This window comes from Heterodontus francisci, chromosome 28, assembly GCF_036365525.1.
Source record: "Heterodontus francisci isolate sHetFra1 chromosome 28, sHetFra1.hap1, whole genome shotgun sequence".
Lineage (NCBI taxonomy): Eukaryota > Metazoa > Chordata > Chondrichthyes > Heterodontiformes > Heterodontidae > Heterodontus > Heterodontus francisci.
Window position 1 is genome coordinate 13,797,465 of NC_090398.1, and position 27,412 is coordinate 13,824,876.

The 27,412-nt window shown below is 46.3% G+C and overlaps 1 protein-coding gene across 1 annotated transcript in view; it reads left to right on the forward strand.

The window, feature by feature from the left end:
• Nucleotides 1-1,379: 1,379 nt before the first annotated feature.
• The window catches only part of LOC137385102 (voltage-gated monoatomic cation channel TMEM109-like), a 37,997-nt gene continuing 11,964 nt past the window's right edge, over nt 1,380-27,412 (forward strand). The window contains exons 1-2 of the mRNA XM_068059867.1: nt 1,380-1,588; nt 9,712-9,814. Of these exons, the coding sequence (XP_067915968.1) occupies nt 1,442-1,588; nt 9,712-9,814 (250 nt within the window). The 5' untranslated portion in view covers nt 1,380-1,441. The remainder of the gene's footprint in view (nt 1,589-9,711; nt 9,815-27,412) is intronic.

The following is a 27,412-nucleotide window of genomic DNA, read 5'->3' on the forward strand; positions in this document are numbered from 1 at the left end:
TCATTTAAAACTTTACAAATTAAAGAAAGACCCAGCCAAATTGCACCATCTATTAACCCCCGAATGAGGCTAACCAAACCAGGTGTCTTTCAATCAACAAATTAACTGTTTAATTAGAAGAACTAAATTCTTAAACACTATGAAGATATAAACAGCATTGAAAATAGAAAAAAATTAGAGTCATTGCAAATTTACTGTCAAATGTTGCTTGAAGTCCTCACAGAATGTTGCTTTGAAGTCCTCACAGAATGTTACTTTCCTTCTCTAGCAAATTTCACCAATTAACGACATGCAAACACTTTCAATAGAATCAATCTGACTTTAGAGTTTCTGAGTGATAAAAGATTGTCACAGCCTAACTTCCCTTCCTTCAGTTTAAATTACCAGTGATGTCTGTTTTGGCTTGATGTTTTAGAATATTGAGAGATAATAATTAAACAGACTAAAATCCTATTCCTTCAGTTTAAACAGCTGAGAGCTCTTTTTTCCACGTGCTGACACCACCGCTACGTCCTCTGTCTGTGTGTTCTGTTAGAACAAACTGTCCAAATGCCTGTTCAAAATTGAATTGTAACAAATGTATCGCTTGCTACTCACTCCCAGTGGCTGTCTCTATGGTAACAAGAATGCACCCTTGGAATCACAGTCTCCAAATGGCTGTTTCTAACGGCAACCGAAAATGCACTTTTCTGTAACTCCTGAGGCTTACCTGTTCTTAAAGCAACACTGATCTTTTGCAAACCTGAAAGGCAAACCGCATATTCCCGGAAAAAAAAATTACAGGACCATGACGTTGTGCAAATTGCAGATCTGAGCGGGGGTTGGGGAGATGCAGTTTGGAAGCTCAAGAGCTCTCGCTCATCATTGGTAGAAGACGCTTGGTAGTTGTGTCAGCGAGAGCTCATGAGGGAAAACCCGTGCTTCTGAGTTACAAGACTCGAGGTTTGAGTCCCACGCCTGGAGCACAAAAATCAAGGCAGTGCAGAGAGGGCACAGCACCTTCAGAGGGTCAGCACTGAGGGAGTGCTGCACTGTCAGAGGGTCATTACTATGGGAGCACTGCACTATCGGAAGGTCAGTAGAGAGGGAGCAGTGTATTGTCAGAGGGTCAGTACTGAGGGAGTGCTGCACAGTCAGAAGGTAACAGGTAGAACTGGAAGAAACCGACCCAGCATCTGCAGTATTTTGGTTTTATACAACTGGATTGGGGAAGGTTGAAAGAAGACTGAGGTTAAGGTCAGTGGCGGTGCCGGGGATCGAAACCAGTTCCTCAATATGAACTTCCAGCAGCAACACAGACGAGCGACTTGTCCGCTGCGCCACTAATTGCGCATGCGTATTAAGTTGCCCAGGAGACTGACTTATCGTTGCAAAGTCTCAGTGTCACGGGATGAGGGGCGTGTGTCTTGTGGCGCCCGGAGTGGGCTGAGAGCAGCGGGATATGGCGGCGCTCAGGTTGTGGCTCCTGTTCTCCGCGTCTCCGCTGCTCATGGAGGCCGCGAAGGAGAGCGGCAGGGAAAGGCAGGAGAGACGGCCCAACGTCATCCGGACGGCGGCCGAGGAGCTGCTGCCGGCCGGAGCGAGGGAGGTGAATCCCGTGCAGAGCGGAGCAGGAAAGGCCCAGGCTTCAGGGAGGGAGTTAGGCCCAAGGACCCATGGAGGGTCGCGGGGGTTCTCTAAATGTGTCCTTTTACCCACCTGTCGATGGGGCTGTAATGTGTCCTTTCACATTCCTGTCGATGGGGCTGTAATGTGTCCTTTTACATTCCTGTCGATGGGGCTGTAATGTGTCCTTTCACATTCCTGTCGATGGGGCTGTAATGTGTCCTTTTACATTCCTGTCGATGGGGCTGTAATGTGTCCTTTTACATTCCTGTCGATGGGGCTGTAATGTGTCCTTTTACCCTCCTGTCGATGGGGCTGTAATGTGTCCTTTTACATTCCTGTCGATGGGGCTGTAATGTGTCCTTTTACATTCCTGTCGATGGGGCTGTAATGTGTCCTTTTACCCACCTGTCGATGGGGCTGTAATGTGTCCTTTTACATTCCCGTCGATGGGGCTGTAATGTGTCCTTTTACCCTCCCGTCGATGGGGCTGTAATGTGTCCTTTTACATTCCTGTCGATGGGGCTGTAATGTGTCCTTTTACATTCCTGTCGATGGGGCTGTAATGTGTCCTTTTACATTCCTGTCGATGGGGCTGTAATGTGTCCTTTTACATTCCTGTCGATGGGGCTGTAATGTGTCCTTTTACATTCCTGTCGATGGGGCTGTAATGTGTCCTTTTACATTCCTGTCGATGGGGCTGTAATGTGTCCTTTTACATTCCTGTCGATGGGGCTGTAATGTGTCCTTTTACATTCCAGTCGAAGGGGGCTGTAATGTGTCCTTTTACCCTCCTGTCGATGGGGCTGTAATGTGTCCTTTTACATTCCTGTCGATGGGGCTGTAATGTGTCCTTTTACATTCCTGTCGATGGGGCTGTAATGTGTCCTTTTACATTCCTGTCGATGGGGCTGTAATGTGTCCTTTTACCCTCCCGTCGATGGGGCTGTAATGTGTCCTTTTACCCTCCTGTCGATGGGGCTGTAATGTGTCCTTTTACATTCCTGTCGATGGGGCTGTAATGTGTCCTTTTACATTCCTGTCGATGGGGCTGTAATGTGTCCTTTTACATTCCTGTCGATGGGGCTGTAATGTGTCCTTTTGCCCTCCCGTCGATGGGGCTGTAATGTGTCCTTTTACATTCCTGTCGATGGGGCTGTAATGTGTCCTTTTACCCACCTGTCGATGGGGCTGTAATGTGTCCTTTTACATTCCTGTCGATGGGGCTGTAATGTGTCCTTTTGCCCTCCCGTCGATGAGGCTGTAATGTGTCCTTTTACATTCCTGTCGAAGGGGGCTGTAATGTGTCCTTTTACATTCCTGTCGATGGGGCTGTAATGTGTCCTTTTACATTCCCGTCGATGGGGCTGTAATGTGTCCTTTTACCCTCCTGTCGATGGGGCTGTAATGTGTCCTTTTACATTCCTGTCGATGGGGCTGTAATGTGTCCTTTTACATTCCCGTCGATGGGGCTGTAATGTGTCCTTTTACCCTCCTGTCGATGGGGCTGTAATGTGTCCTTTTACATTCCTGTCGATGGGGCTGTAATGTGTCCTTTTACATTCCTGTCGATGGGGCTGTAATGTGTCCTTTTACATTCCTGTCGATGGGGCTGTAATGTGTCCTTTTACATTCCTGTCGATGGGGCTGTAATGTGTCCTTTTACATTCCTGTCGATGGGGCTGTAATGTGTCCTTTTACCCACCTGTCGATGGGGCTGTAATGTGCCCTTTTACCCTCCTGTCGATGGGGCTGTAATGTGCCCTTTTACCCTCCTGTCGATGGGGCTGTAATGTGCCCTTTTACCCTCCTGTCGATGGGGCTGTAATGTGTCCTTTTACATTCCTGTCGATGGGGCTGTAATGTGTCCTTTTACCCTCCTGTCGATGGGGCTGTAATGTGTCCTTTTACATTCCTGTCGAGGGGGCTGTAATGTGTCCTTCTACATTCCTGTCGATGGGGCTGTAATGTGTCCTTTTACCCTCCTGTCGATGGGGCTGTAATGTGTCCTTTTACATTCCTGTCGATGGGGCTGTAATGTGTCCTTTTGCCCTCCCGTCGATGGGGCTGTAATGTGTCCTTTTACCCTCCCGTCGATGGGGCTGTAATGTGTCCTTTTACCCTCCCGTCGATGGGGCTGTAATGTGTCCTTTTACATTCCTGTCGATGGGGCTGTAATGTGTCCTTTTACCCACCTGTCGATGGGGCTGTAATGTGTCCTTTTACCCTCCTGTCGATGAGGCTGTAATGTGTCCTTTTACATTCCTGTCGATGGGGCTGTAATGTGTCCTTTTACATTCCTGTCGATGGGGCTGTAATGTGTCCTTTTACATTCCTGTCGATGGGGCTGTAATGTGTCCTTTTACCCACCTGTCGATGGGGCTGTAATGTGTCCTTTCACATTCCTGTCGATGGGGCTGTAATGTGTCCTTTTACATTCCTGTCGATGGGGCTGCAATGTGTCCTTTTACCCACCTGTCGATGGGGCTGTAATGTGTCCTTTCACATTCCTGTCAATGGGGCTGTAATGTGTCCTTTTACATTCCTGTCGATGGGGCTGTAATGTGTCCTTTTACATTCCTGTCGATGGGGCTGTAATGTGTATTTTACATTCCTGTCGATGGGGCTGTAATGTGTCCTTTCACATTCCTGTCGATGGGGCTGTAATGTGTCCTTTTACATTCCTGTCGATGGGGCTGTAATGTGTCCTTTCACATTCCTGTCGATGGGGCTGTAATGTGTCCTTTTACATTCCTGTCGAAGGGGGCTGTAATGTGTCCTTTTACATTCCTGTCGAAGGGGGCTGTAATGTGTCCTTTTACATTCCTGTCGAAGGGGGCTGTAATGTGTCCTTTTACATTCCTGTCGATGGGGCTGTAATGTGTCCTTTTGCCCTCCCGTCGATGGGGCTGTAATGTGTCCTTTTACATTCCTGTCGATGGGGCTGTAATGTGTCCTTTTACCCTCCCGTCGATGAGGCTGTAATGTGTCCTTTTACATTCCTGTCGAAGGGGGCTGTAATGTGTCCTTTTACATTCCTGTCGATGGGGCTGTAATGTGTCCTTTTACATTCCCGTCGATGGGGCTGTAATGTGTCCTTTTACCCTCCTGTCGATGGGGCTGTAATGTGTCCTTTTACATTCCTGTCGATGGGGCTGTAATGTGTCCTTTTACATTCCCGTCGATGGGGCTGTAATGTGTCCTTTTACCCTCCTGTCGATGGGGCTGTAATGTGTCCTTTTACATTCCTGTCGATGGGGCTGTAATGTGTCCTTTTACATTCCTGTCGATGGGGCTGTAATGTGTCCTTTTACATTCCTGTCGATGGGGCTGTAATGTGTCCTTTTACATTCCTGTCGATGGGGCTGTAATGTGTCCTTTTACATTCCTGTCGATGGGGCTGTAATGTGTCCTTTTACCCACCTGTCGATGGGGCTGTAATGTGCCCTTTTACCCTCCTGTCGATGGGGCTGTAATGTGCCCTTTTACCCTCCTGTCGATGGGGCTGTAATGTGCCCTTTTACCCTCCTGTCGATGGGGCTGTAATGTGTCCTTTTACATTCCTGTCGATGGGGCTGTAATGTGTCCTTTTACCCTCCTGTCGATGGGGCTGTAATGTGTCCTTTTACATTCCTGTCGAGGGGGCTGTAATGTGTCCTTCTACATTCCTGTCGATGGGGCTGTAATGTGTCCTTTTACCCTCCTGTCGATGGGGCTGTAATGTGTCCTTTTACATTCCTGTCGATGGGGCTGTAATGTGTCCTTTTGCCCTCCCGTCGATGGGGCTGTAATGTGTCCTTTTACCCTCCCGTCGATGGGGCTGTAATGTGTCCTTTTACCCTCCCGTCGATGGGGCTGTAATGTGTCCTTTTACATTCCTGTCGATGGGGCTGTAATGTGTCCTTTTACCCTCCTGTCGATGGGGCTGTAATGTGTCCTTTTACCCTCCTGTCGATGAGGCTGTAATGTGTCCTTTTACATTCCTGTCGATGGGGCTGTAATGTGTCCTTCTACATTCCTGTCGATGGGGCTGTAATGTGTCCTTTTACATTCCTGTCGATGGGGCTGTAATGTGTCCTTTTACATTCCCGTCGATGGGGCTGTAATGTGTCCTTTTACCCTCCTGTCGATGAGGCTGTAATGTGTCCTTTTACATTCCTGTCGAGGGGGCTGTAATGTGTCCTTCTACATTCCTGTCGATGGGGCTGTAATGTGTCCTTTTACATTCCTGTCGATGGGGCTGTAATGTGTCCTTTTACATTCCTGTCGATGGGGCTGTAATGTGTCCTTTTACCCTCCTGTCGATGGGGCTGTAATGTGTCCTTTTACCCTCCTGTCGATGGGGCTGTAATGTGTCCTTTTACATTCCTGTCGATGGGGCTGTAATGTGTCCTTTTACATTCCTGTCGAAGGGGGCTGTAATGTGTCCTTTCACATTCCTGTCGATGGGGCTGTAATGTGTCCTTTTACATTCCCGTCGATGGGGCTGTAATGTGTCCTTTTACATTCCTGTCGATGGGGCTGTAATGTGTCCTTTTACATTCCCGTCGATGGGGCTGTAATGTGTCCTTTTACATTCCTGTCGATGGGGCTGTAATGTGTCCTTTTACATTCCTGTCGATGGGGCTGTAATGTGTCCTTTTACCCTCCTGTCGATGGGGCTGTAATGTGTCCTTTTACCCACCTGTCGATGGGGCTGTAATGTGTCCTTTCACATTCCTGTCGATGGGGCTGTAATGTGTCCTTTCACATTCCTGTCGATGGGGCTGTAATGTGTCCTTTTACATTCCTGTCGATGGGGCTGTAATGTAATGTGTCCTTTTACATTCCTGTCGATGGGGGCTGTAATGTGTCCTTTTACATTCCTGTCGATGGGGCTGTAATGTGTCCTTTTACATTCCTGTCGATGGGGCTGTAATGTGTCCTTTTACATTCCTGTCGATGGGGCTGTAATGTGTCCTTTTACATTCCCGTCGATGGGGCTGTAATGTGTCCTTTTACCCTCCTGTCGATGGGGCTGTAATGTGTCCTTTTACATTCCTGTTGATGGGGCTGTAATGTGTCCTTTTACCCACCTGTCAATGGGGGCTGTAATGTGTCCTTTTACATTCCTGTCGATGGGGCTGTAATGTGTCCTTTTACATTCCTGTCGATGGGGCTGTAATGTGTCCTTTTACATTCCTGTCGATGGGGCTGTAATGTGTCCTTTTACATTCCCGTCGATGGGGCTGTAATGTGTCCTTTTACCCTCCTGTCGATGGGGCTGTAATGTGTCCTTTTACATTCCTGTCGATGGGGCTGTAATGTGTCCTTTTACCCACCTGTCGATGGGGCTGTAATGTGTCCTTTCACATTCCTGTCGATGGGGCTGTAATGTGTCCTTTTACATTCCTGTCGATGGGGCTGTAATCTGTCCTTTTACATTCCCCTCGATGGGGCTTTAATGTGTCCTTTTACCCTCCTGTCGATGGGGCTGTAATGTGTCCTTGTACATTCCTGTCGATGGGGCTGTAATGTGTCCTTGTACATTCCCGTCGATGGGGCTGTAATGTGTCCTTTTACCCTCCTGTCGATGGGGCTGTAATGTGTCCTTTTACCCTCCTGTCGATGGGGCTGTAATGTGTCCTTTTACCCTCCTGTCGATGGGGCTGTAATGTGTCCTTGTACATTCCCGTCGATGGGGCTGTAATGTGTCCTTGTACATTCCCGTCGATGGGGCTGTAATGTGCCCTTTTACCCTCCTATCGATCGGGCTGTAATGTGCCCTTTTACCCTAATGTCGATGGGGCTGTAATGTGCCCTTTTACCCTCCTGTCGATGGGGCTGTAATGTGTCCTTTTACCCTCCTGTCGATGAGGCTGTAATGTGTCCTTTTACATTCCTGTCGATGGGGCTGTAATGTGTCCTTCTACATTCCTGTCGATGGGGCTGTAATGTGTCCTTTTACCCTCCTGTCGATGGGGCTGTAATGTGTCCTTTTACATTCCTGTCGATGGGGCTGTAATGTGTCCTTTTACATTCCTGTCGATGGGGCTGTAATGTGTCCTTTTACCCTCCTGTCGATGGGGCTGTAATGTGTCCTTTTACATTCCTGTCGATGGGGCTGTAATGTGTCCTTTTACATTCCTATCGAAGGGGGCTGTAATGTGTCCTTTCACATTCCTGTCGATGGGGCTGTAATGTGTCCTTTTACATTCCCGTCGATGGGGCTGTAATGTGTCCTTTTACATTCCTGTCGATGGGGCTGTAATGTGTCCTTTTACATTCCCGTCGATGGGGCTGTAATGTGTCCTTTTACATTCCTGTCGATGGGGCTGTAATGTGTCCTTTTACATTCCTGTCGATGGGGCTGTAATGTGTCCTTTTACCCTCCTGTCGATGGGGCTGTAATGTGTCCTTTTACCCACCTGTCGATGGGGCTGTAATGTGTCCTTTCACATTCCTGTCGATGGGGCTGTAATGTGTCCTTTCACATTCCTGTCGATGGGGCTGTAATGTGTCCTTTTACATTCCTGTCGATGGGGCTGTAATGTAATGTGTCCTTTTACATTCCTGTCGATGGGGGCTGTAATGTGTCCTTTTACATTCCTGTCGATGGGGCTGTAATGTGTCCTTTTACATTCCTGTCGATGGGGCTGTAATGTGTCCTTTTACATTCCTGTCGATGGGGCTGTAATGTGTCCTTTTACATTCCCGTCGATGGGGCTGTAATGTGTCCTTTTACCCTCCTGTCGATGGGGCTGTAATGTGTCCTTTTACATTCCTGTTGATGGGGCTGTAATGTGTCCTTTTACCCACCTGTCAATGGGGGCTGTAATGTGTCCTTTTACATTCCTGTCGATGGGGCTGTAATGTGTCCTTTTACATTCCTGTCGATGGGGCTGTAATGTGTCCTTTTACATTCCTGTCGATGGGGCTGTAATGTGTCCTTTTACATTCCTGTCGATGGGGCTGTAATGTGTCCTTTTACATTCCCGTCGATGGGGCTGTAATGTGTCCTTTTACCCTCCTGTCGATGGGGCTGTAATGTGTCCTTTTACATTCCTGTCGATGGGGCTGTAATGTGTCCTTTTACCCACCTGTCGATGGGGCTGTAATGTGTCCTTTCACATTCCTGTCGATGGGGCTGTAATGTGTCCTTTTACATTCCTGTCGATGGGGCTGTAATCTGTCCTTTTACATTCCCCTCGATGGGGCTTTAATGTGTCCTTTTACCCTCCTGTCGATGGGGCTGTAATGTGTCCTTGTACATTCCCGTCGATGGGGCTGTAATGTGTCCTTGTACATTCCCGTCGATGGGGCTGTAATGTGTCCTTTTACCCTCCTGTCGATGGGGCTGTAATGTGTCCTTTTACCCTCCTGTCGATGGGGCTGTAATGTGTCCTTTTACCCTCCTGTCGATGGGGCTGTAATGTGTCCTTGTACATTCCCGTCGATGGGGCTGTAATGTGTCCTTGTACATTCCCGTCGATGGGGCTGTAATGTGCCCTTTTACCCTCCTATCGATCGGGCTGTAATGTGCCCTTTTACCCTAATGTCGATGGGGCTGTAATGTGCCCTTTTACCCTCCTGTCGATGGGGCTGTAATGTGTCCTTTTACATTCCCGTCGATGGGGCTGTAATGTGTCCTTTTACATTCCCGTCGATGGGGCTGTAATGTGTCCTTTTACCCTCCTGTCGATGGGGCTGTAATGTGTCCTTTTACATTCTCGTCGATGGGGCTGTAATGTGTCCTTTTACCCTCCTGTCGATGGGGCTGTAATGTGTCCTTTTACATTCCCGTCGATGGGGCTGTAATGTGTCCTTTTACCCTCCTGTCGATGGGGCTGTAATGTGTCCTTGTACATTCCCGTCGATGGGGCTGTAATGTGTCCTTGTACATTCCTGTCGATGGGGCTGTAATGTGTCCTTGTACATTCCCGTCGATGGGGCTGTAATGTGTCCTTTATCTTTCTGCTCTGAATTTCTCAACCAGCGTTCCTCGACCCTGTACTGTGCTGTGCCTTACACTCTCGGAGTCTCAGTTTCTGCGGTTTTTTTTTTTGTCTTTGCTAATGAACCCCTGTAACTGCACCATGTGACTCTCGATTTGCGTTTTATCTGTAGGCACTTTTACGCTACTGGAAAGTTGTGATCGATGGCACCTCGGCGCTCGCCAGTCTGTTCACCGAATCGTGCTCTGATCTACTGGATTATTTGGGGATTAAAGGTAAGCAGCTTTTGAGGACTGACTTGTGGGAATGTTGTGGGGAACGGGGATAATTGTTCATGGGATGGAAGAAGGTATGGCTGGGCTGGGGCCGGTGTCTCCTTCATCACAATTGAATTTGACTCAGAGCTACATAAAAACATAGGAAATAGCAGCAGGAGTAGCTCATTCGGCCCCTTAGGCCTGCTCTGCTTTTCAATATGATCATGGCTGATCTCTGCCTCACTTCCACTTTCCTGCCCAATCCTCATATTCCGTGATTCCGAGAGACCAAAAATCTGCCTATCTCAGTCCTGAACATATTCAGCAACTGAGCCTCCACAGCCCTCTGGGGTAGAGAATTCCAAAGATTCACACCCCTCTGAGTGAAGAAATTTCTCCTCATCTCAGTCTGAAATTTACAGTCCCTAACCCTGAGACAGTGCCCCTGTGTTCTGGATTCCCCAGCCAGGGGACACGACCTCTTAATGTCTACCCTGTCAAGCATTTTCAGAATCTTATATGTTTCAATGAGATCACCTCTCAGTCTTCTAAACGCCAGACAGTGCAGGCCCAGTCTAGTCATCCTCTCATCACAGGGCAGGTCGAGCATGGCTATCCCACCAGAACCCGATGGGACCCGACAACATTGTTGGGTTTGGGTCGGGTCTCTCTTCTGGGTCCAAAATTCGGGCTCGGGTCGGGCTGGACGTGGACTGAGATCAAGACAAACAGAAATCTGAGGTGAAAGGAGCGGGTGGGGGGAAGGAGGGGAAAGAAACAGCTACAAGTTGGGACATAAAGCACCCGAGCGAAATTAACCCAGCCCCTTCCGCTCTGAAATCTATCAAGTCCGGGAGAAGCTGACAAGCCCGGGGAAGATACCAGTAACTGCAGTAAGTACAGAAACATCAACTGAGCTCTTGCTTTAATCTATACTTGGCCCAAGGATTTTAAAATTATCTGGAAATAGGGAGATTAAACTTCCCAACCTGAGTTCTCCGCAGAGATTTTTTTTTGTTAATGACATCGGAACTTGATGCAGTTCAGAAGCTTGTTACGTTGCATGGTTTCCTGGAGTGGATACTTTTTTTCCCGCGAGTGCTTAGGGTCGCGGTGCCTTTGCCTGTTTCAAATCAGTGTTTGTTGTAGTTTTTAAGCTTTATGATAATTAACAGGGGTACATCAACAACTGGCACTTGTACTCGATCACTGGCCTAAAGCCTGGCTACCCGACCAAACATGGGTTGGATCGGGCATTTAAAAAAATTAAAGGACTTGGGCTCGGGCTGGGTTTGGGTTGGCTGTTGTCAGGTTGGGCCCGGGTCGGGTTTTAATTTTATACCCAAGCCAGGCTTTAATCCCAGGGACCAATCTAGTGAACCTTTGCCATACCACCACCAATACAGTATATCCTTCCTTAAATTTGGAGACCAAAGCTGCACCCAGTGTTCCAGCCTTCCTTATTCCTGTACTCCAAGCCCCTTGCCATAAAGGCCAATATGCCATTTGCCTTCTTAATTAATTGCTGTACCTGCATGCTAACTTTGTGTTCCTTGTATGACTACACCCCAGTCCCTCTGAACATCAACATTTGCAAACTTCATGCCTTTTAAAAAATATTCTGCTTTTTTATTCTTACTACCAAAATGAATAATCTCACACTTCCCCACAATTTACTCCATCTGCCACCTTGTTCTCCATTCACTTAACCTGCTTATATGTCTTTGCAGCCTCTCTGTGTCTTCCTCACAGCTTACATTCCCATCTAGCTTTGTATCGTCAGCAAGCTTAGATACATTGCTGTCTGTCTCTTCATCTGTGTCATTAATATACATTGTAAAAAGCTGAGGCCCGAGCACTGAGCCTTGCAGCCCTCCATTAGTTGGGATTGGGATATGTACCTTCCAAACTTAATATGGAATTCAATTGTGTTATGATCACTATTTCCCAGTGAATCTTTTACTGTGAGATTCCTAATTAAACGTGCCTCATTGCACAATACTTGATCTAAAATAGCTTTATCCCTAGTTTGTTCCACCTGGAAACTGTTGCAAAAGCATTCTACAAACTCATCTTCCAGTCTATTTTTGCCAATTTGATTGGTCCAGTCTATATGAAAGTTAAAGTCCTCCACGATTATTACATTTCCTTTGTAACAAGCTCCAGTTATTACTTGCTTAAAGGTCTGTCTAACGGTATAACTGCTGGTCGGGGGTCTATAAACTACTCCCACCAGCATCTTATTATTCCTAATCTGCACCCATAAGTATTCTACTTCCTGATCTTTGGAGCTAATATCCTTTCTCACTACTGTCCTTATGTCATCCTTTACTATCAGGGCTGCTTCTCCTTTGCTATTTTGTCAGTCTTTTTGTTGGGACTGACCGCTCCAGTCAAAGCCCCCAATTAAAATATACGATTCTGATTGTGGTGGGAGAAACGCACAGTTAATTCAATTCCGTCGCTCCACAGATTGCCGAACATATCATTTAAAACTTTACAAATTAAAGAAAGACCCAGCCAAATTGTACCATCTATTAACCCCCGAATGAGGCTAACCAAGCCAGGTGTCTTTAAATCAACAAATTAACTCTTTTAATGAGAAGAACTGAATTCTTAAACACTAGGAAGATATAACCAACATTTAAAATAGAAAAAATTAGAGTCCTTGTAAATTTACAGTCCAATGTTGCTTGAAGTCCTCACAGAATGTTGCTTGAAGTCCTCACAGCCATCCGATGCGCAAAAAAGGTTCTTCCACAGTAGAACAGTCCGTAGTCTAACTCCAGCAATAGGTGATGCTTTCCTTCTCCAGCGAATTTCAACAATTAACGACTTGCAAACACTTTTTCAATAGAATCAGTCTGACTTTAGAGTTTGAGGGATAAAAGATTGTCACAGTCTAACTTCCCTTCCTTCGGTTTAAATTACCAGAGATCTCTGTTTTAGCTTGACTTTTTTTAGAATTTTGAGAGATAATTAAACAGTCTAAAAATCCTATTCCTTCAGTTTAAATGGATGAGAGCTCTTTCTTTCAGGTGCCAACATCAGCTGTGTCTCTGTGTTCTGTTAGAACAAACTGTCTTCAACTAAAAAGCCAGTTCAAAATTGAATTGTAACAAATGTATCGCTTAATACTCACTCCCAGTGGCTGTATCTATGGTAACGAGAATGCACCCTTTGAATCGCAGTCTCCAATTGGCTGTTTCTCAGGCAACAAACATAGACCTTCCTAGAACTCCTGAGGCTTGCTGTTTGTTAAAGTAATACTGATCCTTTGCAAGCCTTAAAGGCAAACTGCATATTCCCTTAAAAAAAGACTAAAGGACCATGACACTTTCGAAATGTTGTGTACCCTGGAATATTTATTTCCCGACCTTTGTCACCTTGTATCCACGTCTGTAATGGCGATTAGATCTTAACCATTTATCTATATTTGTGCCACTGTTTCATCTATCGTAATATGAATGCTATGTGCATGATAAAGAGCCTTCAGTTTTATTTTCTGTTGTCAGTATTCTTAGCATGGACCTTATTCGCTGATGCACTATTACCGTTAAACTTTCTGCCCCTTCCTTTCCCATTCTGCTTGTCATTATCCAAATCGTTACACTGTTGTGTTGCCTTGACTTTTCTCTTTAGGTTTCTAAATCTCCCTTCACCTTACCCTTTCCCCTCAGTCTTTTAGTTTAAAGCACTATCCACAGCCCTAGTTATACAATTTGCCAGTACATTGATCCTAGTCCAGTTTAATTGGAGTCCATCCCAATGGAACAGCTCCCTCTTTCCCCAGTACTGGTGCCAGTGTCCCACGAATGTAAACCCATTCTTCCCACACCACACTTTTGATCTAAGCATTTAATTCTTCAATGCACTTGACCCTATGCCAATTGGCATATGGCTCAAGTGGATACCAGAGTTTATTCCTTTTTTTCATCGGATGCCAGCATTTGTTGCCCATCCCTAATTGCCGTCTGAGGTTCTGTGTTTTAATTTGGACCCTAACTCCTCAAACACTCTCAGCAGGATGTTGTTTGGCTCTACTGGACTATGACAACTGGATCCTCCCCCTCCCACTCCTAGTTCATTTCCAGCCTCGAGGAGATGTCTCTACTCCTGGCACTGGGCAGGCAGCACAGTCTTTGGGACTCCTGGTCATGGCTGCAGAATGCAGGATCTACCTTCTGACTGTATTGTCCCCTATCACTACCATATTCCTTTTCACTTTCCCCACTTGAATGGCATCCTGCTGTGGTCACTTTGCTCCTCTACCCTGCGGTCCTTCCTCTCATCCACAAGGGTAGCAAGTACCTCGCACCTGTTGGTTAAAGTCAAGGGCTGAGGCTTCTCCATCATTACATCCTGGATCCCCATACTTACCTGACTCACAGTCACACCCTCCTGTCCCTGACTACTGGCCAACTCTAAAGTTCTAGTTAACCCTAGGGGGTGGGACTGTCGCGTGGAACAAAGTGTCCAGATAATTCAACCCCCTCCCTGATGCCCTGCAATGTCTGCAGCTCAGACTCCAGCTCAGGAACTCTGAGCCGCGTTTAGCTCGAGCTGCGGACACTTACTGTAGATATTGTTGTTCAGGCTTGCAGTGATCTCCACAAGCTCCCAGGTGTTGCAGTCATGACACAGCCACCTGCCCTGCCGCGCCTGTCTCGCCTTATTTATAAATATGATTAGTTAACTAGTTACTAACTTAGTAAAGCAATAGCACGTTACAGTTTTGCAACTTGGAGACAAGAAGAAGAACACTCACCAGCTACTGGAGGTAAAACAAAATGAATAAAAAGCAGCTCCTCCTTTTCCCCTCCCGCAGCAAATTCTTGGCTGCAGCACTCTGTTAACAAAGCATTCTGTTCCTGATCACTCTGTATTCCACGCTCTGTGTGGCAACAAACACTGTCTACGTTTTTAGGAAGCTTATAACTCACAGCCCAGTTACGACTGCTAAGTCAGCCTTCTGCTAAAGTAATTAGCACTTGTTAATGAGCTATTAGGGCTGTGGACCAAAAGCTTGGCCAAAGAGGTAGGTTTTAAAGAGGGTCTTAAAGGGGAAGAGACAGACACAAACGGAGAGGTTTAGGGATGGAATTCCAGAGTTCGAGGCACGGCCGCCAAAGTTGAAGCATTAGAAATTGGGGAATGCTCGAGAACCTAGGAACAGGAGGAGACCATTCAGCCCCTCGAGCGTGTTCCACCAATCAGTGAGATGATGGCTGATCAGTGACCTAATTCCGCTTACACGCCTTTGCCCCATATCCCTTCATGTCTTTGGTATGCACTAAGAGACCAGAATTGATGGGATGAAGAGCTCTGAGTGTTGTAGGGGCTGCAGGAAATAACCGAGATAGGGAGGGTTCTAGAGGCTGGAGGAGGTTACAGAGGTAGGGAGGGTTGTGGGACTGGAGGAGGTTACAGAGATAGGAAGGGTTGTAGGGACTGGAGGAGGTTACAGAGATAGGGAGGGTTCTAGAGGCTGGAGGAGGTTACAGAGATAGGGAGGGTTGTAGGGACTGGAGGAGGTTACAGAGATAGGGAGGGTTCAAGAGGCTGGAGGAGGTTACAGAGATAGGGAGGGTTGTCGGGACTGGAGGAGGTTACAGAGATAGGGAGGGTTCTAGAAGCTGGAGGAGGTTACAGAGATGGGAAGGGTTGTAGGAGCTGGAGGAGGTACAGAGATAGGGAGGGTTGTAGGGACTGGAGGAGGTACAGAGGTGAGGCAGGTTGTAGGGTTTGGAGGAGGTTACAGAGATAGGGAGGGTTGTAGGGTTTGGAGGAGGTTACAGAGATAGGGAGGGTTGCAGGGTTTGGAGGAGGTTACAGAGATAGGGAGGTTTGGAGGAGGTTACAGAGATAGGGAGGGTTGTAGGGTTTGGAGGAGGTTACAGAGATAGGGAGGGTTGCAGGGTTTGGAGGAGGTTACAGAGATAGGGAGGGTTGCAGGGTTTGGAGGAGGTTACAGAGATAGGGAGGTTTGGAGGAGGTTACAGAAATAGGGAGGGTTGTAGGGTTTGGAGGAGGTTACAGAGATAGGAAGGGTTGTAGGAGCTGGAGGAGGTACAGAGATAGGGAGGGTTGTGGGACTGGAGGAGGTACAGAGGTGAGGCAGGTTGTAGGGGCTGGAGGAGGTTACAGAGATAGGGAGGGTTGTAGGGTTTGGAGGAGGTTACAGAGATAGGGAGGTTTGGAGGAGGTTACAGAGATAGGGAGGGTTGTAGGGTTTGGAGGAGGTTACAGAGATAGGGAGGTTTGTAGGGTTTGGAGGAGGTTACAGAGATAGGGAGGGTTGTAGGGTTTGGAGGAGGTTACAGAGATAGGGAGGTTTGTAGGGTTTGGAGGAGGTTACAGAGATAGGGAGGGTTGTAGGGTTTGGAGGAGGTTACAGAGATAGGGAGGGTTGTAGGGGCTGGAGGAGGTTACAGAGATAGGGAGGGTTGTAGGGGCTGGAGGAGGCTACAGAGATAGTGAGGGCTGCAGTGCATACAGGAGAGCTTTTTGATAACCAAAAAGAGATCAGAATTGATGGGATGAAGAGCTCTGAGTGTTGTAGGGGCTGGAGGAAATAACCGAGATAGGGAGGGTGTAGGGGCTGCAGGCAATTACAGAGATCGGGATGGTTGTAGGGGATGGAGGAGGTTACAGAGATAGGGAGGGTTGTAGGGGCTGGAGGAGGTTACAGAGATAGGGAGGTTTGTAGGGTTTGGAGGAGGTTACAGAGATAGGGAGGGTTGTAGGGTTTGGAGGAGGTTACAGAGATAGGGAGGGTTGCAGGGTTTGGAGGAGGTTACAGAGATAGGGAGGTTTGTAGGGTTTGGAGGAGGTTACAGAGATAGGGAGGGTTGTAGGGTTTGGAGGAGATTACAGAGATAGGGAGGGTTGTAGGGTTTGGAGGAGGTTACAGAGATAAGGAGGTTTGGAGGGTTTGGAGGAGGTTACAGAGATAGGGAGGGTTGTAGGGTTTGGAGGAGGTTACAGAGATAGGGAGGGTTGTAGGGTTTGGAGGAGGTTACAGAGATGGGGAGGAGCGAGGCCTTGCAACGATATGTCAGCATAGATGCAAATTTTGAAAGGGAGGCGCTGCTGGTCCCGAGGCCAGTGTAGGTCAGCAAGTACAAGGGGTGATGCTTGAATGGGACTTGGTTTAAGTTTGGATCCGTGAGGCAGAGTTTTCGATGAGCTCAAGTTAACGGAGAATGGTGGATGGGAGGCCAGGAGATGGGGTGGGCGTGGGGGTCGGCATTGTGCCCATACATGGACACCAGTGTCTGTGGAAACATTTTGAGGTCTGTGGTACTTTAAATGTCTTGCTCCAAGCCTTTAAACTTGTGTTTTAAAATATACGAACGTCTAGCTCCTGAGGTCCCCAGCATCACAGATGCCAGCTTTCTGCCAATCCGATTCACTGCAAGTGATGTCAAGAAACAACTGAAGGCACAGGATACTGCCAAGGCTATGGTCCCTGACAATATTCCAGCAATAGTACTTAAGACTTGTGCTCCAGAACTGGTTGTGCCTCTAACCCAGCTGTTCCAGTACAGCTACAACACTGGCATCTACCTGGCAATGTGGAAAATTGGTTAGGTATGTCCTGTCCACAAAAAGCAGGACAAATCCAACCAGGCCAATTACCGCCCCATCAGTCTACTCTCAATCATCAGTAAAGTGATGGAAGGTGTCATCAGCAGTGCCATCAAGTGGCACTTGCTCAGCAATAACTTGCTCAGCAATAACCTGCTCACTGACACTCAGTTTGGGTTCTGCCAGGGCTACTCAGATCCTGACCTCATTACAGCCTTGGTCCAAACATGGACCAAAGAGCTCAACTCAAGAGGTGAGGTGAGAGTGACTGCCCTTGACATCAAGGCAACATTTGACCGAGTATGGCATCAAGGAGCCCTAGCAAAACTGGAGTCAATGGAAATCGGGGTGAAAACTCTCTGCTGGTTGGAGTCATACCTAACGCAAACGAAGATGGTTGTGGTTGTTGGAGGTCAATTATCTCAGCTCCAGGACATCACTTCAGGAGTTCCTCAGGGTAGTGTCCTAGGCCCAACCATCTTCAGCGGCTTCATCAATGACCTTCCTTCAGTCATAAGGTCAGAAGTGGGGATGTTCGCTGATGATTGCACAATGTTCAGCACCATTCGTGACTCCTCACATACTGAAGCAGTCCATCTGGAAATGCAGCAAGACCTGGACAATATCCAGGCTTGGACTGATAAGTGCAAGTAACATTCACGCCATACAAGGGCCAGGCAATGACCATCTCCAAGAAGAGAGAAGCTAACCATCGCCCCTTGACATTCAATGGCATTACCATCGCTGAATCCCCCACTATCGGCATCCTGGGGGTTAACTTTGACCAGAAACTGAACTGGAGTAACCATATAAATACCGTGGCTACAAGAGCAGGTCACAGACTGGGAATTCTGAGGCGAGTAACTCACCTACTGACTCCCCAATTGCCTGTCCACCATCTACAAGGCACAAGTCAGGAGTGCGATAGAATACTCTCCACTTGCCTGGATGAGTGCAGCTCCAACAACACTCGAAGATCGACACCATCCAGCCTGCTTGATTGGCACCCCATTCACAAAAATTCATTCCCTCCACCACCGAAGCCCAGTGGTGGCAGTGTGTATCATCTACAAGATGTACTGAAGCTATGCGCCAAGGCTCCTTCGACGCCTCCTTCCAAACCCGCGACCTCTGCTACCTAAAAGGACAACGGCAGCAGATGCATGGGAACACCACCACCTGCAAGTTCCCCTCCAAGCCAGACACCATCCTAACTTAGAACTATATCGTCATTCCTTCACTGTCGCTGGATCAAAATCCTGGAACTCCCTTCCTCACAGCACTGTGGGTGCATCGCTACATCAAGTGTGCGGGCAGGTGACTACTTGTGCAAGCAAAAACAACGGCAGGTATCTCACTAAATAGGGAGACGTGTTTAAATCAGTCTCTGTTTTGATGGCGTTAGATTGGCTCTACACTTTATATACAGATTAATTCCCCCCATGTCCATGACTGAGTCATTAATTTTGGCAAATGTCTGTGCTGCAACACGTTTGTGCCTGTCCTTGGGTGGGGGATAGGGAGCCTGCCATTGTTACCCTGGTCTGGATCTACACGTGACTCCAGTGCCACGCCTCAACGTGGGTTGCCTCTTAACTGGCTCTCTGAAGTGAGCACATGAGCGACTCAGCTGCAGGGGATAACTAAAATTATGGAACAGGAGTGTAGAAAGATGGTTAAAAATAAACTGAAATGAAAAATGAATTAAACTCTATAACAACACACAATGTCCGGAATAAAACAGGAACTGGAGGCAATAATGGAGACGTGGCTACAGAAAAAAATCAGGACTGAGAATTAAACATTGCAGGATATTTAGAAAAGATAATCGTGGGGTATTTCAACTATCCTGATATTAATTTGACAGAAGAGGTAGATAAAGGGGTAAGGGAATGGAGTTGCTACGATGTGCACTGTTCTAATCCAATATGGAAGAATCCCAACAAGGGAGGATTTGCTATTGGACCTAGTATTGGGGAATGAGCCAGAGCAAATAAAGGAAGTAAAATAGGGGAGCATCTAGGCAATAGTGACCATAGTATTACGTGCTTTTAAAATGATAATTAAGTCAGAATCATTTACGGCACAGAAGGAGGCCATTTGGCCTGTCAGTGCTGGCTCTCCACAGAGCTACTCCGTCAGTCCCACTCCCCAACTCGATCCCCATAGCCCTGCCAGTCTATTTCCTTCAAGTAGGCATCTAATTTCCCGTTGAAGTCATTGATTATCTCCTAATTACTTCAACAGGGAAACAGGACAAGTGGATATAACATTCGATGATAAAAATGAGGTAACTGCTTTTAAAATAAAAACAGCTGAAATACTAAATTAACTAATCCAACTTAAAGAAGATAAAACCCCTAGTCCAGATGGATTGCCTCCATGTTGTTGCAAAAGGATCTAGGGAAGAGAAAGAGGCGTTACTACACATTTTTAATAGTTTGTTAGAGAAAGGTGTAGTGCCAGAGGACTGTTGAATAGCTAATGTAATTCCTATATTTAAGAAGGGGGACAGAACATGCCCAGGGAATTATAGACCAGTCAGCTTAAAATCGGTGGTAGAAAAATGTGGAATCCCAATGAAAGAGATTTGAAGAACATCTAGAAACCAAAATTAAAATAATGAATACTCAGCATGGATTTCAAAAGGGAAGATTTTGTTTAACCAACCTTGTTGAATTTTTTGAAGCGGAACAGGGAAAGTAGACAAGGGTGACGCAGTAGATGTAATTTATCTAGACTTTCAAAAGGTCTTTGTTAAGGTACCTCCTAATAGAATAAGATCAGGGAAGGTGGGGTCAACGGACAATTAGCAGCATGGATTGCTAGCTGGTCTCGCAACAGAAATTAGAGTGTAGTGGTAAAGTGTAGCTATTGAGAGTGGCAGGAGGTGGGGTGCGACGTTCCACCAGGAGTACTGTTCTCAATTTACATTAACGTTAATCATTAATCAGAAACAATTTCTAAATTTGCGGGTGACCAAATTGGGGGGGAGATAGTCAATACTGTGGAGGACTGCAACAAATTACAAGACAACATTAACAAACTTGCAGAATGGGCATAACATTGGCAAATGAATTTTAACATTGATAAATGTGAGGTGGTACATTTTGCCATGATAAATAAGGAGGTTGCATATTACTGAGAAAATAAAACTCTAAATGGGATGGAGGAGCATTGGGATATGAGAATACAAATACCCAAATCACTAAAAGTAGCGACACATGTTAAGGCCACAGAAAAAGCAAACTAAGCACTAGAGTTTACTTCTAGAGGGCGTTAAGACCTACGTGAGAGCGTTAACATTAAAACATGAGATATGAACCCCGCCGATCAATTTAACCAATTACACATGATTTCACGTTTTAAGACTTTTATGATAACTAAACTCAAAATCACTGTTAACTAAATAATGCTTTGTAAGTAGCTAATACTCTAAATTACAGTGAAAGGCATTTCCCTTCACTTATTAAAACACTTGAAAACCTCACACCACACTGATAGGTTACACAGTCCTCCTTGATGGCAAAAACTTTGCGGTTAAAAGTCATAAACTCCTCCAAGTTGCAATAGGTTGGATTTCCCAGACCTTCTCAAAGTCAGTGTCCTCTCCATTCACTTCTTCCGAGCACTTTCGACCTGGACTTCCATTAATAAGGCAATTCCTGGTGAACCTTTTGGCCTTCTACATCTCCGCAAACCTCAACTTTAAAGCAGGTTCAACTCTTTGCGGCCTATCGCTGTACCAAGACGTCTAAGAGCAGGCATTCTCCCTCTCGCGCTCGCTCCCCCTCTCGCGGCCATTGGTATTTGCATTTTCCAAACCGCTGACTCCTTGTTTACGATAAGTCTGCGAGGGTGAAACGCATTGTCCATCAGGTGTTATACCCTTGTATTCTCTGCTTTTCAGAAGGGTCTTTCATCTGGGTTCTTTGTTGTCCTGATAACCAAGCTTTCTGCATTGTCTTTAAGCATGTTGACTTCTCTCGCTCCATTTTAAACTACGCTTAAAAAAAAAATCACAGTTTTTAAAACACAATCCTGCTGCAAAGTCCAGTGTTCATAACAAGGGATCGAATTGAAATGAGGGGATGTCATGCTAAACTTGTATCGCACATCGATTAGACCACAACTGGAGTACTGTGTACCATTCTGGTCACCGTATTATTGAAAAAAAGATGTAGCAACCCTGGAAAGGGTGCAGAAAAGATTTACCAGGATGATACCAGGAATGACAGGGTATATCTATCAGCAGAGGATGAACAGGCTGGGTCTCTTGTCTCTAGATAAAAGAAGGCTGAGGGGAGAACTAATAGAGGTCTTTAATGTCATGAAAGGTTTTGATAGAAGAGACATGGAGAGAGTGTTTCCACTTGTTGGGAAGAGCAAAACTAGAGGCCATCAAATGTAGGACAGACACCAAGAAATCCAATGGGGAATTCAGGAGAAACTTCTTTCTCTAGAGAAGATACAAGTAACATCCCAGTATTAGCTGTAAGTCAGGAAATGGCAGGGAGGAAGGAACTCAAGAAAATTACAATCACCAGGGAAGTGGTACTGAACAAATTGTTGGAGCTGTGGGCTAACAAGTCCCCGGGTCCTGATGGACTTCATCCTAGGATGTTAAAAGAAGTGGCTAGTGAGATAGTTGATGTATTATTTTTAATTTTCCAAAGTTCTCTAGATTTGGAGAAGGTTCCTTTAGATTGGAAAATAGCGAATGTAACTCCTTTATTCAAAAAGGGAGGGAGACAGAAAGCAGGAAACTACAGGCCAGTTAGCTTAACATCTGTCTGAGGGAAAATGTTAGAAGCTATTATTAAAGATGTTATAACAGGGCATTTAGAAAAATTCAAGGTAATCAGGAAGAGTCAACAAGGTTTTATGAAAGGGAAATCATGTTTAACCAATTTATTGGAGTTCTTTGAGGGAGTTACATGTGCTGTGGATAAAGGGGAATCGGTGGATGTATTGTACTTAGATTTCCAGAAGGCATTTGATGAGGTGCCACATCAAATGTTATTGCAGAAAATAAAAGCTCATGGAGTAGGGGGTAACATATTGGCATGGATAGAAGATTGGTTAGCTAACAGGAAACAGAGTAGAAATAAATGGGTCATTTTCTGGTTGGCAAGATGTAACGAGTGGTGTGCCACAGGGATCTGTTCCAGGCTCTCAACTTTTTACAATTTATATAAATGACTTAGAAGAAGGGACCAAAGGTATGGTTGCTAAATTTGCTGATGACACAAAGATAGGTCGGAAAGTAACTTGTGAAGAGGACATAAGGAGGCTACAAAGGGATATGGATTGGTTAAGTGAGTGGGCAAAGACCTGGCAAATGGAGTATAATGTGGGAAATTGTCCACTTTGGCAGGATGAATAAAAAAGAAACATATTATCTAAATGGTGAGAGATTGCAGAGCTCTGAGATGCAGAACGACGTGGGTGTCCTAGTGCATGAATCGCAAAAGGTTAGTATGCAGGTACAGCACGTAATTAGGAAAGCTAATGGAATGTTATCATTCATCGTGAGAGGAATTGAATACAAAGGTAGGGAGGTTATGCTTCAGCGATACAGGGCGTTGGTGCGACTACATCTGGAGTACTGTGTACAGTACTCGTTTCCTTATTTAAGGCAGGATGTAAATGTTTTGGAGGCAGTACAGAGAAGGTTTACTGGACGAATAGCTGGAATGGGTGGGCTGTCTTATGAGGAAAGATTGGACAGGCTAGGCTTGTATCTGCTGAAATATAGAAGAGTAAGAGGCGACTTGAAACATGTAATGTCCTGAGGGGTCTTGACAGGGTGGATGTGGAAAGGATGTTTCCCCTTAAGGGAGAATCTAGAACTAGGGGTCACTGTTTAAAAATAAGGGGTCGCCCATTTAAGACAGAGGTGAGGAGAAACTTTTTCTCTCAGAGGCTCGTGAGTCTTTGGAATTCTCTTCCTCAAAAGGCAGTGGAAGCAGAGTCTTTGAATATGTTTAAGGCAGAGGTAGATAGATTCTTGATAAGCAAAGGGATGGACGGTTATCAGGAGTAGGTGGAAATGTGGAGTAATCAGTTCAGCCATGAACTTATTGAATGGAGGAGCAGACTCGAGGGGTCGAGTAGCCTACTCCTGCTCCTAATTCATATGTTCGTATGAGTGGTGAGAATGTGGAACTTGCTACCACAGGGAGTGGTTGAGGTGAATAGTGTCGATTGTATTTAAGAGGAAGCTGGATAAACTCATGAGGGAGAAAGGAATAGAAGGAGATGGTGATGGGGTGAGATGAAGAGGGGGTGGGAGGATGACCGAGTGGAGAATAAACACCAGCATGGACCAGTCGGGCCGAATGGCCTGCTTCTGTGTAAGGCTCAGACGGGGTGGGAGATTGAGATTTTTAGTCGAGCGGTGGAGGGTCCCAGGACTTGGCAGGTCCTGAGGAGGGCAGTGACTGAGAAATGACAACTGAACCCAGAGAGGGTTGATGATGTTCAGAAATGGAGTTCAGAAGAATGAGAGGTGATCTCATTCAAACATTCAAAATTCTTACAGAGCTCGACAGGGTAGATGCAGGAAGGATATTTCCCCTGGCTGGGGTGTTTAGAACCAGGGGACACAGTCTCAGAGTAAGGGGCAGGCCATTTAAGACTGAGATGAGAAGGAATTTCTTCGCTCAGAGGATGGTGAATCTTTAGAATTCTCTACCCCACAGGGCTGCAGAGGTTCAGTCATCGAGTACGTTCAAGACAGAGATCGATTGATTTCTACATATTTAAAACCTCAAGGGATACGGGGATCGTGTAGGAAAATGGTGTTGAAATAGAAGATCAGCCATGATCTCATTGAACAGCAGAGCGGGCTCGATGGGCTGAATGGCCTACTCCTGCTCCTATTTCTTGTGTTCTTGTACTGAACTTCCCCGAACGTGCAAATGGCAAATGAATTTCAATAGAGATCAGTGTAAGATAATGCATTTTGGTTCGAAGAATAAGTGTTGGTTAATAATCTGAATGGGGTTGAGCAACAGAGGGGTCTGGGACACAAGTCAGGAAAAGTAGTGATGCAAGTTAATAAATCCATTAAAAAGAAGCAAACAAAACACAAAAAAAATCATTTCTAGAAGGGCAGAATTGAAAAGCAGGGAAGCTATGCTAAACTTGTGTTGACAGACCTTAGGATTAACTTGCAGTGACTGTGCACAGTTTTGGATCCCCTATTACATAAAGGATATAGAGGTACTGGAGAAGGGGCAGAAACGGAACTGGGAGGTTAGATCTATTGGGGAAGATTGAACAGGCTGGGGGGGGACCATCAATATAAGACAGTCACTAATAAATCCAATGGGGAATTCAGGAGAAACTTCTTTCCTCAGGGAGTGGTTGAGGTGAATAGTGTCGATGGATTTAAGGGGGGAAGCTGGAGAAACACATGAGGGAGAAAGGAAGAGAAGGTTGTAAAATCATAGAATTGGTCGGGAACGGGAAGAGGCCATTCAGCCTGTCGTGTCTATGCCGGCTCCCTGCAAGAGCAACTCACCTCGTCCCACTCCCCCACCTTTACCTCTGCAAATTCTTTCTCGTCAGACAATGATCCAGTTCTCTTTTATGATGGGGTGAGATGAGGAGGCTCATGTAGAATTTCACCACTGGTATGGGCCTGTTGGGACGACCGGCCTGTTCCTGTGCTGTAAATATTACGTAAGCTCAGGAGTGAGAGAGGCAGAGTCATAGAGTGATACAGCACCGAAACAGGCTCTTCGGCCCACCGAGTCTGCGCTGACCATCAACCGCCCATTTATACTAATCCTGCATGAATCCCATTTTTCCCCTCTCACATCCCCACCTTCCCTCAATTCTCCTACCATCTACCTACACTAGGGACAATTTTTACAATGGCCAATTAACCTATCAACCCACAAGTCTTTGGCATGTGGGAGGAAACCGGAGCAGCCGGAGGAAACCCACACGGTCACAGGGAGAACTTGCAAACTCCACACAGGCAGTACCCAGAATCGAACTCGGGTCGCTGGAGCTGTGAGGCTGCGGTGCTAACCACTGTGCCGCCCAAAGAATAAACCAGAAGCACATTCTAAACTCTGAGTGAATATCACGAGCTCAGCTGCAGCTTCGAGAGATGGGAACACATGGGAATGAGAGAGACCCAAAGGTGTAGGAACTGCAAGAGTGAGTTAGGAACGAAAAAGGGATGATTTTTCCTTGCAGCAGAGAAGGTTAAGGGGAGAGTTAATTGAGGCGTTTAAAATCAGGAAGGGTTTTGAGAGAGTGAATAAGGAGAAACTGTTTACAGTGGCAGGAGAGTCGGTAACCAGAAGGACACATTTTTAAGCTGATTCGGAAAAAACTTTTTCACGCAACGAGTGGTTCGGATCTGGAATGCACCGCCTGAAAGGGCGGTGGATACAGATTCAATAGTAATATTCCAAAGGAAATTGGATCATTACTGGAAGGAGAAATAAATTGCAGGGAATATGGGGGGGTGCGGGTGGGAGTGGGTCTCGCAGGATTGCTCTTTGGAAGAGCTAGTGCAGACTTGATGGGTAGAATGGCCTTCTGTGCTCTACTAGTCTATGAAAGAGGAATATGATTAAGTGAAGGGCTGACGGGGCGTATGAATGATGTGGAGTGGGAAAGAATGAATGTGAAGCGGGAACTGGGGAGAAAGAGAGTGAGGGGATGAAAGGAAGAAATTAAATACAATTCAGGTTTAAAAAAGGATCGTCATAGAAATGGCAGCAGCGGGGGCAGTTCTGCTCATTGTCCCATTCTTGACTGGAACTAGATAGCCTAGGTGGCAGATTAACTTCAGTAGCACTTTTGAAGTGCTTCAGTGTGCATCCAACAAAGGGGCAGCACAGACTCGAGGGGCTGAACGGTCTTTCCCGGTGCTTTAGACTTCAGCCTCCATGCGCCGACACACTTGAGCTCCTTGCCTTAAACCTCCTTCCATTTTACATCAATAGCCTCTTTTATCCCCCCCAAAAAATAGACCCATGAAAGGATAGAAGGGGACACTTTCTAAATAGTGAAAAGCTAGAAACAGCGGAGGCCCAAAGAGACTTGTTGAGGGGGTGGGGGGAGATGCGGGAGGTGGGTCCAGATACACAGATCATTATTTTCTGTACCTGTCCAGACATTTTAATCAAAAAGGCTAGTGGAATACTGGCCTTTATATCTAGAAGACTAGAATACAAGTGGGTAGAAGTCATGCTTTAACTATACAAAGCCCTAGTTAGACCACACCTGGAGTTACTGTGAGCAGTTCTGGGCATCACGCCATAAGGAAGGAAGGCCTTGGAGGGAGTGCAGTGTAGATTTACCAGAATGATACCTGAACTCCAAAGGGTTAAATTACAAGGTGAGATTGCACAAAGTAGGGTTGTATGCCCTGGAATTTATAACGTTGAGGGGTGATTTGATTGAATGTTGAGATCTTTAGGGAAACGGTAGATAGAGAGAAACTGTTGCCCGCTGGTTGGGGGGGGTCTAGGGGGCAAAGTCTAAATGTTAGAGCCAGAACTTTCAGGAGTGAAATTAGGAAACGTTTCGACAAACAAAGAGTGGGAGAAGTTTGGAATTCAGTTCCGCAAATGGTAATTGATGCCGGATCAATTGTTAGTTTTAAATCTGAGATTGATATATTTTTTCCAACCAAAGGTGATGAGGGATATGGGGAAAGGTGGGTATATGGAGTTAGGTCACAAATCAGCCATGGTCTCACTGAATGACGGAACAGGCTCGAGGGGCTGAATGGTCTTCTGTTTCTATGTTGCCCCAGCACTTGTGGTGATCTCCCCGTATCTCTGTCCTCCCGCTGCATGGATCTGACTGTCGACCGTCCAGTTCTGGGTCACTCTGTTCCAGCCGCTCCGTATAAACGTCAACACCGAGGACGTTATGGCAGTGCCCTCTGCAGTCGCTTATCCCTGTGAGGCCTCACTGCCTCGTGCACGCCAGCCAGCGTCCACGCCTTCAGGACAGTATGGAGTTAAGGGGGTTTTCTAATACCTCTTCTGC